At 36.4% G+C, this 12472-nt stretch overlaps 1 protein-coding gene across 1 annotated transcript in view; it reads right to left on the bottom strand.

The window, feature by feature from the left end:
* Window positions 1-12472, bottom strand: part of LOC121371902 (dual specificity protein kinase TTK-like) — a 99519-nt gene that overhangs the window by 46360 nt on the left and 40687 nt on the right. The window contains exons 9-12 of the mRNA XM_041498133.1: window positions 10037-10167; window positions 9111-9201; window positions 6332-6505; window positions 408-535 (exon numbers count right to left, since the gene is read on the bottom strand). Coding sequence (XP_041354067.1) covers window positions 408-535; window positions 6332-6505; window positions 9111-9201; window positions 10037-10167 — 524 coding nt within the window. The remainder of the gene's footprint in view (window positions 1-407; window positions 536-6331; window positions 6506-9110; window positions 9202-10036; window positions 10168-12472) is intronic.

Genomic DNA, 12472 nt, shown 5'->3' with positions numbered 1-12472 from the left:
TGACGTTTATTTGTGGGTTTTTGTAAATATGGAACAATAAATAAAAAAATTGGTGTAGTTTACATCATCAATCTAATACACTCTGAAACTTATTTGGTTATAAATTTTTGACCCTTAAATTCTTTTGAGTAGTATATATATATATATATATATATATATATATATCACCTTACCATGTTCTCTAGTACTCGTATCAAGACAAAGAACTAATAAACCATATCTTTACCATATCTATATATATATCGTCTTACCATTTTCTCTAGCACTCGTATAAAGACAAAGAACTAATAAACCATATCTTTACCATATCTATATATATATCACCTTACCATTTTCTCTAGCACTCGTATCAAGACAAAGAACTAATAAACCATATCTTTACCATATCTATATATATATCGTCTTACCATGTTCTCTAGCACTCGTATCAAGAGGTTGGAAGTTGTCCATGAACCTTTCATCTGTCTCAATGGCTGACGGCAGAGTACTCCGCTTCACACGCAAGGGCATACCAAAAACATGCTTGCTGCTTGGTCTACAAAACATTACCCATTCAAATAATTCCTGTAAACAGTGGCACGTGAAAAAACATGCTTGCTACTTGGTCTACAAAACACGACCCACTCAAATCACTACTGTAAACAGTAGCATACAAAAGACATGCTTGTTACTTGGTAGAGCTGGGTGGTATTGAAATTTAAGATTCGTTATTGGTATCAGTATTTTGGGGGGTGATTACCTCGGTATCGGTATGGCATTCGGTATTGACACAATACAAGTAACGATATCAAGTGATATTTTCGATATACTCGGCTTTAAATGCATGCATGCCTGAGTTAAGGCCCACACGCTAATTTCATGTACATAAAATTTAATTCCATACACAGACCTCTCGTCTGATTTATACTGAACCATTTTATGTTCGTTAGATATGAGGAGTTCAGGTGCAAAACCCAGTACGTCCATCTGACTTTGTTTTAAAATGGAGATTTTAACCTGATGGTAATTTTAATTCTCACTAATTCCACTTTTCATGTCATGAAATGGTTATGGAGCAATAAACAAAAAATATGAATGTAGAAAACGAACCTTTATTCAAAAACTCGGTAACTACCAATATGTGATGATTTTTCTGCAAAACCAAGAAAGTCCACCTTCGGTTTGTTTGCACAACTCAGTAAGTCCATTTCTGGAGACTAGTCTTATGGAAATGTTGCAGAATCAAAGAACAGACAATTAGAAACATCTTAAAAGTGAAGGTTGAATTAAACATTTAAAAAAGAAGAACTTTACTTGTCCATGGATATACCAAAGTTTGGCAGTTGCTGACCTATTGTTCCTAGCCTTCACAAAGCATTAAAATTGACACTTATTTAAAACGATTCTGCCATCCCAGTGTAATAACAATGACAGTAAGATACTCACTCTAGAATTATAATTATGGAAAAATGACTGGAAAATAATGCCAGTTGGGTCACAACATTATGAACATACTCCATCCCCCATTGGAAGTCATCAAAATATTACACGAAAGTTCAGTCAGTCATCCCGCCCCCTCCCCAATTTAAACACACATCCATCGATTTATTGAAATTGGCCTAGTGAGTGTAATTTTATACAATATTGAACAAATTGGCACACCACATAATTCCTGGTCACATGTGTGCATGTTACACGAGGAATCAAACCTTTACCACTGTAGCAAGCTGTTTTGGCTATAGAATGGGCCGAACATCATGGCCTACGTCGTTTATACTTTCCTGTTGGTGATAACATCACAAGTTCGTCAACTGCATCATAAGTTTCCATAACTAGCGTGGATAAATTGGCCAAAATCCGGAGGAATTATACGAATTCACCGCGCAAAAATGCTTATCATGGGCGCGGCCATCTTATGCGTCATGTGATCTGATGCACACATGTGATTGGCGGTCTACAAACTATGTGGTTCTGCAGACAAACTCAGATGGCGTTTCCGAGGTTCTGCAAAGAAATTGTATTCTAGCTTGGATTTAGAGTGGGACTAACAGGCTTTTGAAGCAAAATTTATTTGCTCATCGGGTACCAGGGACTGAGAAGATTTGTCTCCAATGGTTATCTCAATTTTCATGGATGTGGCATTTACGAGGTTTTGCGCCTGAACTCCTCATATGTTGTTAGTGCTTTACTAAATGGCGGGAAACATTTTTCAATACCAAAATTTCTGTATTTTGAAATTTTCTCAGTACGGTGAATTGGTATTGACATGATACCGATACTGAACAGTATATATGGTATACAGATACCGATACTGAATGGTATATATGGTATACCGCCTGGGGTCGAATTTTACGCTATTCCGCAAATAGTAAATTTAGAAACGGAATAGTAAAACAGTTCTTCCAATATTCCGTCATGAAAGTGAAAATAAATCATGGAATACCGAAAATCGCCTGCGACTATTCCGCTTACGCTTTTTCTTCAGCTACATTTTTCTGCAGAACAAATCCTCACACTACTAAGACCTTTCTCATGCACTTACCGGTACAAAATAAACGTCTTTTTGATCAAGACTAATGTTTGTTTGTAATTCCAGCTAGTACGCAGCATAGACTGGTATGTAAACAATTGTTCGTTATGCAATGTTGTACAGGGCGACGTAGCACAGTCAGGAAAACTAGTAGTACATTAATAATTGAAGGAATAGTACATTTTTAGACGGAATAGTGTTTTTTGAAATTCACTATTCCTTTGGGATAGTGGTAAAAAAAAAAAAATTCAACCCCTGACCGCCCAGCTCTGTTGCTTGGTCTACAAAACACGACCCTCTCAAATCATTGCTGTAAACAGTGGCACACCAAAAACATGCTTGTTGCTTGGTCTACAAAACATGACCCTCTCAAATCATTGCTGTAAACAGTGGCACACCAAAAACATGCTTGTTGCTTGGTTTTGGACACACTCAAATCATGGCTGTAAACAGTGGCACAATGGTCACAAACATCACTATTCACAACTGTAATGTATTTATATTTTTCACAAAATTTTAAAATATTAATGAAAAGATGACCCATAAAGGCAGATAGATATATGTTACTTTTCAAGATGTTTTATTGTACATAAGTAAATGAATGAACGATTTAACCCTAGAGCGCCGCCTGTATCAAATATGATACGCAAAATAAATTAGGTTAATTAAAATTAACAAATATAAAACAGTTTGTACAATCAACATACCATTGTCCACAAATGCCTAATGTATCACATTTAGTACAGAACACTAGTGCCACCTATCGTATTTTTTGAGAATTAGTGTCGAAAGATGGACGAAAACAAAAAGGGCTACATTCGCATCTGAAGAAATGTTTGATAAAGAAATGTAACACGCAGGTGAGTGGGACTGATTAGTAAATTCTATGTATATTTGTAGTAATAAACAAAGAATGCAGTAAACTGAAATAATCTGATACTTACATTTTAACATGTACAGGAAAAGGCGCCAAACTATGCGTATCAAATATGATACGTCAGGCGTTCGTGGTTTGACGTCACTAAAGTTAAGTGTCTCATACCAGAATTTCAAAAATACAAACTCTAAAACAGTCACACGCCAGTGTTTTAAAAATGCTATAGCACAGCAATAATAATGAAAATATATATATGTATCATTATAAACAAGAACTTTATTATATAATAATAATAATAATAATAATAATAATAAATTATATAAATAAATAGCCTAAATAAAATAAGTAAAATAAAAGAATATTTTTTTAGTAGATTTTTGTTTTCCATTTCAGATTTTGTGTCATCAATTTCATTATGAATGAGCAACATTTTACATTGAAAGATGCCCTTGAAATAATAGATGGCGACTTAAGTGAAATTGATGGGAATGAAAATGAAATTGAAAATGAAGACCCAGATGACACTAACTGGCTAATTGGGGATCACCATGTCACTGATAGTGACAGTGATGATGATGTGCCACTTATTGAGTTATCCAATAAAAGAAAGAAAATAACGGACGACTATGACAGTGATGATGACATACCTTTACAACAGTTGCTTAATAATGAACTAACACTACCTAACAATTACAAGTGGTGTAAGCAAATGTTTACCCCTCCATCAGATACCAAGTTCCATGGTAATACAACATTGCCACCACTGCCTACATCAAGTGACGGCGAGATAACACCGTATTCACTATTTAAAATGTTCATTACAGATATGTTGGCCACAGTGGCCAAAGAAACCAACAAGTATAGTGTTGAAAAAGACGGAAAATCTACCAATACCACCCCTCAGGAACTAGAGCAGGTGCTTGGGATATATTTTTTCATGGGGCTCGCACAGATGCCTAATGCACGATGCTACTGGGAACAGGAAGTAGCTTATAGTTCCATCTCTAGTGTTATGGCACGGGATCGATTTCTGAAATTATTATCGAGGCTCCATTTTGAAGACAATAACAATGCAACAGATAAAATGAAAGAAGACAAATTATGGAAAATTAGAAGTTGGTTTGAGGCGATGCGGAAAAACTGCATGACTATACCACCAGAAGAGTGCCAATCTGTTGATGAAATCATTATCCCTTTCAAGGGTAGGTCACATTTGCGTGTGTACATGCCAAACAAACCTCACAAGTGGGGATTCAAGCTATGGGGTAGGTCGGGGTCTGATGGCTATATTTATGACTTTGACTTGTACCAGGCAGCCTTCAAAGATGACAAATCAGAACTTGGTCTCGCTGCAGGTGTAGTTGAGAAGCTGACAAATACTTTGCCATCAGATCGGTATTTTAAAGTATTTGCCGACAACTACTTCTCGTCTATACCACTTGTAGAAAAATTTAAAAAAAGAAAGATTTGGTACATTGGCACTGTGCGCATGAATAGGGTAAAAAATTGCAAATTATCTGATGATAAGGAACTGAAAAAAAACAAGCGTGGGCACTACGAGTACATGGTTGAAGAAAAGACAAATACGGTTTGTCTTTGTTGGGTTGACAACCGACCTGTCAGCCTGATATCGTCATACGTTTGTGCAGACCCAGTTGGACAAGCCAGACGTTGGAACAGAAAAGAAAAAAAATATGAAACTGTTGACAAACCTGCCATTGTCGAAGAGTACAATAAGTTTATGGGTGGCATAGATCTTCTCAACATGTGCACATCCATGTACAAGTACAACTTGCGATCGGCTCGATGGTATTTATACCTCTTCTGGTATTCTGTTACCATTGCTTTGGTAAATGCCTGGTTTGTGTACCAAAGGTATCATGGTGAAATTGGCACAGAAAAGAGAAAAATCATGAGATTGAGAACGTTCCAGGCATTGTGTGCCCAATCACTGACGAGTGCTGGAAAAGAGAAAAAGAAACGTGGGCGTCCGTCTGAGGAAGACCGGTTGTTACATCAATCTCCACCGGTGAAACGACCAAAATCCTCCAAATTGGTCGCACCTGATGTTCGGAGCGACGAATACAACCATTTCCCAACATGGGACAAATCTCGCCAGCGATGCAAATTATGTCCTGCAGCAAAACCGTTCTTTAGCTATGTGAAATGCCAAAAATGCCAAGTCCACCTCTGTTTGAACAAAGACAGAAATAGTTTTTACGCATTTCACCAGTGATAGGACCTAGTTCTAAAAACTCACATCTTTGGAGTTATTGTTGTTAATTCTTTTAAGAAGTTTATTGTTATGATTTGATCATTTCGCAGGTTTACAGTTGGAAAATTTGTTGCATTTCTTTGTTGGAGTTCATCAGTTTCGTTTTACAAGAAGAAATATGGCATACATGAAATAACACGGTTAACATTTTACATTAGCACCTGTTGAATACGTTCTGGTTTCTTAGTCTGCTAATAATGACGACAGTTGAGAGGGATGAAATAATGTTGATCGCAACGTAAAATAGCACAAATATTCGACACCGTATCATATATGATACATTGGGAACTAACTGTTTAAAACCTAATGTATCATATATGATACGGTCCCTAAATTTGGCCAAAAAATCCCAAAACTTTATTTTATTATATTTTTTGTTTTTCTTACATTGTTTGTTGATTGTTCACCAACTGTGATATTTTTCACATCGCTGTTTATATGTTCAGGCGTTCTAGGGTTAATGACACCTCAGAATTAACAATGTTAAAACGAATGCTCAACTTTTTAACCAAACTAGTTCTGTCACTAGATTGTTTTAAAATATGCATGACCTAACTTTTGTATTTTGCTACAAGAAAGTGTCGACAAAATGTCTGATCTGTAAAAACAGCTCCAAACCTACAGGAACAATATCCTATTGACATTTATGTAAGTGTGATCAAGTGATTACCGTTTCCACTTTGAGCTGCTGGACAGCACTGACTGCCCACTGGTCATCTTGCTGCAGTCTGGCGTGCTGTGGTAGTGCTGTAACTTACTCTCCCCGGCCACGGTCCGACTGGAAAACACACTCAGCGGCATCGTACCGCTCACATCCTCCTTCCTTTCTTCGTCAATATAAAATCTGCAAGAAATAAACAAACTTGATATCTGAGGTTTAAAAAACAAACAAAAAAGTACTGTATTGTCTTTTCCTACACACAAGTCAAACAGTAAACATACAGATACAGATGAGTCAAATAGTAAACATACAGATGAGTCAAATAGTAAACACACTAATACAGATGAGTCAAATAGTAAACAGACAGATACAGATGAGTCAAATAGTAAACACACAGATACAGATGAGTCAAATAGTAAACACAGATACAGATGAGTCAAATAGTAAACACAGATACAGATGAGTCAAATAGTAACACAGATACAGATGAGTCAAATAGTAAACACACAGATACAGATGAGTCAAATAGTAAACACACAGATACAGATGAGTCAAATAGTAAACATACAGATACAGATGAGTCAATTAGTAAATATACAGATGATTCAAATGGTAAACACACAGATACAGATGAGTCAAATAGTAAACATACAGATACAGATGAGTCAATTAGTAAATATACAGATGAGTCAAATGGTAAACACACAGATACAGATGAGTCAAATAGTAAACATACAGATACAAATGAGTCAAATAGTAAATATACAGATACAAATGAGTCAAACAGTAAACATACAGATACAGACGAGTCAAATAGTAAACATACAGATACAGATGAGTCAAATAGTAAACATACAGATACAGATGAGTCAAATAGTTAAGATGCAGACACAAATGAGTCACACAATAAACAGCTCACCTTGGATAAAAAATACCTGTAGCCAAACAATTAGCCAAATGGGATTTTTATTAACCATACTGTATAGAGTATTTATATATGAATTGAAAAATGCATCTTTCTCAGCTAATTATGTACAAACTGGAATAAATCTGAATAACAAAACTGTCTTCCCTATAAGGGCAGTTAATATATTACTTTGATTTTTCAGCACGCACATGTGTGGGGTATGCACTATCTTCAGGAAGGAAATGTTTTTATTTAACGATGCACTCAACACATTTTATTTACGGACCACACACAGATATTGAGAGAGGAACCCGCTGTTGCCACTTCATGGGCTACTCTTTCCGATTAGCAGCAACATATCTTTTATATGCACCATCCCACAGACAGGATAGCACATACCACAGCCTTTGATATACCAGTCATGGTGCACTGGCTGGAACGAGAAATAGCCCAATAGGCACACCAACGGGGATCGATCTCAGACCGACCGCGCAGCAAGCGAGCGCTGTACCACTGAGCTACGTCCCGCCCACCACTATGTTCATAGTTGGAAGCCTGTGCCCCCTGCAAACACCCACCCACACGTGTAAGGCCTATCACATTAAATCAACAAATGTACACAAATATCGGGCTGGGTGCATGTTTATGGAGAGTGTTGTTTTTTTCCTTTATTTCTTCTTTTTTTTTCTTTTTTTAAATATAGTTCATTATTTCTTTAAAATAGGAATCCTTATGTTGGTTTGAACTGCTTTTTTTTAAAAGTAACCCATCAATTCCCCACTCCAACAATTTTGTCATTTATGTCATGCTGTTGCTGTTGTTGATTTTAGCGTTGTGCTAAATGCTTGTTGTTGATTTCAGCTTGTAAAATACTTAGCCTAAGAATGCTACAACTATTCCATTTATGTCATTGTTTTTGATTAAAAAGATAATGAATTGAAATTTACGGTCTTTTGATGTGTCCACTCAGTCTACAAATTTATATAATATTTTATCTAACAAATGTCATGATTACTGTAAACTAATTGTATTCAGTGTACGTTAAACCATAATTTTTATAAATACTGCATGTTCATTTCCCGCGATATGCATGAGTGTGAAATTAACAAAGACAAATGAAATAAACAAACGAAACAGCAATTCAGTATTCATTGATGTGAACAACTATTTTTTTTTTTTTTTTTTTACAAATTTACATAAAAATTTACTTGCACATAATCGTATTGTTTAATGTCAGCAACGATGTCTTGACACATGCAATCTCGCCTGAGTATTATATGCACATTGAGAGCAGTCCTATGTTCAGCCAACGAACATTTTCCTAACGTTCGCGGATTATCCGATTGGTTCCCGACATCGACGTTGGGTTTAATTGGAGGGACAAAAATTAAACTAGAGGATGTTTTGTTCTTGATCGGTCTGGCTGAACTCCGCCAAAGACAGCCAACTTGTCATTCTGCCCTGAACTAGCATGCGTACTGAAACACATTGTTGGTTGTTTTTATTACGTTGGTTCAAAGACTTTACAAAGTTAAAATAACAAGCTACAGATCTTTCCGACTTTGCTTTCATACATGTTGAATAAATGCCGTTAAAATTAATAACCGTGAAAATAAACAAACATTATTATGCTGTAGTCTGGATGACACTGTTTCTCGTTGCCGGTCGCGAAGTCGCTATTATGCTAATTGAATATTTGGTATTATTATTATATTTCTGGTGTCGGATAGAAGTAAGAATATGGCTTAGCCAAAGTTTTAGCGACTTGCACATTTTATTTGCTATTTTTTTGTAAAAATTAGCCAATGGCTAATTTGGCTACCGACAGTGCGAGCCCCGAGATGAGTGAAAAAGTATACGAGATACAAATGAGTGCAATACCTGGCTGAAGCTAGTTTACTGACTCGGCTGACAAACTGAACTTCACCCGACGAATCTTGACTGCTTGTACTGCTTCCTCTCAACATGCACTCTAAAATACAGACACGGCACACGTATCATCATACACAAATAAAATTACACTGCACTGAAATCAGATATAGACACGGCACATGTATCACAGGTAAACCTCATCATACACAAATAAAATTACAGTGCACTGAAATCAGATATAGACAAGGCCCATATATCACAGTTAAACCTCATACACAAATAAAATTAAACATCAGATATAGACAAGGCACATGTATCACAGGTAAACCTCATACACAAATAAAATTAAACATCAGATATAGACAAGGCACATGTATCACAGTTAAACCTTATCATTTAAGGATTGTCTGTTATTTCTTTTACATTCATAGAGGTGTGAACAAACAAACAAAATCATCCGTAAGCCGTTCTCACATAAGTTTGCAATAAGACAACTTGCCCATATAAAATGATGTCATCAGATATGACGTTCCCCGACGACGTAATTTTTACATTCATCGAAAAATGAACAAACTCCCGTTGCTATGTCTGGACCAATGGGATGACGTTACTTTGTAATGAATGTAACAGAAATTTAATTAAACACGAATAAAATTAAACATCAGATGTAGACAAGGCACATGAATCACAGGTAAACCTCATACATAAATAAAATTACATTGCACTGAAATCAGATATAGACACGACACATGTATCACAGGTAAATCTCATCATACACAAATAAAATTACAGTGCACTGAAATCAGATACAGAAAAGTTAAAACTCATCACAGAGAAAGTTAATAAATATTGCACTCTAAAATCAGGTGTAGGTATATGTAAAAATCAAATTCAACAAATAATACACCATACAGCTTTTACATCTCGTATCCTACCATTAGCCTTCGAGTTACTGGTATCAAGTGGTTCGTAGTAATCCAAGATTCTTTCTTCCTCAGTCTCTGATGATGGAAAAGCATTTCTCTTCACACGCATTGGAGGGCCGAAAATATGCTTGTCAATTGGTCTAAAATGAAGACAAGTAATACTAAGTCACTTACACAGTTAGGTTTCTATACAACACATTGAATACTTCTGTTATAATCAATGGCGGATGTTTCGGCAGCAGTTAAGTTGATTTCCTCCGGCACCAAGTGATTTCAAAATCCAGTCATGTTGTACTTTCACATTGAAGATAAAATATTTGTTATACAGGGTATAACCTTTCGTGGTATAGAACAACCTAATTTTGGGTAAATAGACAATAATACATGAGTGGCCATTAGATACCATTTATCTCACAATGAGTTGTTTAAATAGACAATAATACATGAGTGGCCATTAAATACCATTTATCTCACGAGTTGTTTAAATAGACAATAATACATGAGTGGCCGTTATAGATACCATTTATCTCACGAGTTGTTTAAATAGACAATAATACATGAGTGGCCATTAGATACCATTTATCTCACGAGTTGTTTTAAAATGTATCTAATGATTGAAAGCAAGTCTGATACGTTTTTAAACGAGTTGTGAGATAAATAGTATCTAAAAGACATGATTGTATTACATAACCTCAAAAACCAGGTTTTAAGCAAATTTTAACATCTTTTTCAACTAAAAGTTATTTACAGCCATTGCACTTGTAGCTAACTTAATACACATACGTGTGTAAACAACTATGTGTTATCCAAAAAAATGCCTGGTGTTGTCACCACGGGGTGTGTAAGAAAACTAGTTATACTCTGTATTAGCCTCTATTTTACAGTTCTGTCCTTTCATCAGTTTACTTTGACTTTACATAAAAAGATAAACAAATTTTGATGAGTTTATCCTACTAAACTATATTTTTGATGATTGTTTTGTTTATCTGTCACTAGTTAGAGGTCCGTTTTGTATGTAAGCACTCTAAGAAAAGAGATTGGAGAAAACTCGGGGAGTGGTTTCTCTTTTATAGATACATCACCTGACTTCAAACTAGTGCATATTCCCCCAAGGATAGTAGTCCGGTTCGAACATCCTAAAAGCCAATGGGATGGCCCAAGATTCTTCTACTGTGCACTCCCTTCTATTCGGGTCAAATGACTGTAACTTCCTTCTTTTTTCTGAGCGAATCACACGGAGAACTGGAAGTGGGGAGGCCTTGAAGGGTATAAACTCTTAAGAACAGGTGATTTATCTATAACAAGAGTACCGGTGAGGTACATGATACGCTCATCAGGAGTTTGATGGAAAACCATATCTATATTAATGAACATGATACGGGTATGATTCAATTCTAGTTATGTAAGACTTTTGCAATGGGAAGGATGAACAGTTTGTTTTGGTCCAAGTACCATCCCAAGTTGTTCCTACATGTGGTTTGATGGTTATGTATTCATCTGTATACAAGATATGATCTGGATAAGGATTTACTGTTATGTGCAGTATACCATGAAAAGTAGGTCACAGTGACCTAGTAATAGTACGCGACACACCACCATCCCAAGTTGTTCCGACATGTGTGGTTTGATGGTCTTGTATGCATCTGTATGCAAGATATGGTCCGGACAAGGATATACTGTTATGTGCAGTATACCATGAAAAGTAGGCCACAGTGACGTAGTAATAGTATGCGACACACCACCATCCCAAGTTGTTCCGACATGTGTGGTTTGACGGTCTTGTATGCATCTGTATACAAGATATGGTCCGGACAAGGATATACTGTTATGTGCAGAAAAGTAGCCCACAGTAACCTAGTAATAGTATGCGACACACCACCATCCCAAGTCGTTCCGACATGTGTGGTTTGATGGTCTTGTATGCATCTGTATACAAGATATGGTCCAGACAAGGATATACTGTTATGTGCAGTATACCATGAAAAGTAGGCCACAGTGACCTAGTAATAGTACGCAACACACCACCATCCCAAGTTGTTCCGACATGTGTGGTTTGATGGTCTTGTATGCATCTGTATGCAAGATATGGTCCGGACAAGGATATACTGTTATGTACAGTAGACCATGAAAAGTAGGCCACAGTGACCTAGTAATAGTATGCGATACACCACCATCCCAAGTTGTTCCGACATGTGTGGTTTGATGGTCTTGTATGCAAGATATGGTCCAGACAAGGATATACTGTTATGTGCAGTATACCATGAAAAGTAGGTCACAGTGACCTAGTAATAGTACGCGACACACCACCATCCCAAGTTGTTCCGACATGTGTGGTTTGATGGTCTTGTATGCATCTGTATGCAAGATATGGTCCGGACAAGGATATACTGTTATGTGCAGTATACCATGAAAAGTAGGCCAGAGTGACCTAGTAATAGTATGTGA

This window comes from Gigantopelta aegis, chromosome 4 (assembly GCF_016097555.1).
Source record: "Gigantopelta aegis isolate Gae_Host chromosome 4, Gae_host_genome, whole genome shotgun sequence".
NCBI classification, from domain to species: domain Eukaryota; kingdom Metazoa; phylum Mollusca; class Gastropoda; order Neomphalida; family Peltospiridae; genus Gigantopelta; species Gigantopelta aegis.
The sequence above is the reverse complement of the archived record's forward strand: the minus strand, read 5'-3'. Positions and strand labels throughout refer to the sequence as shown.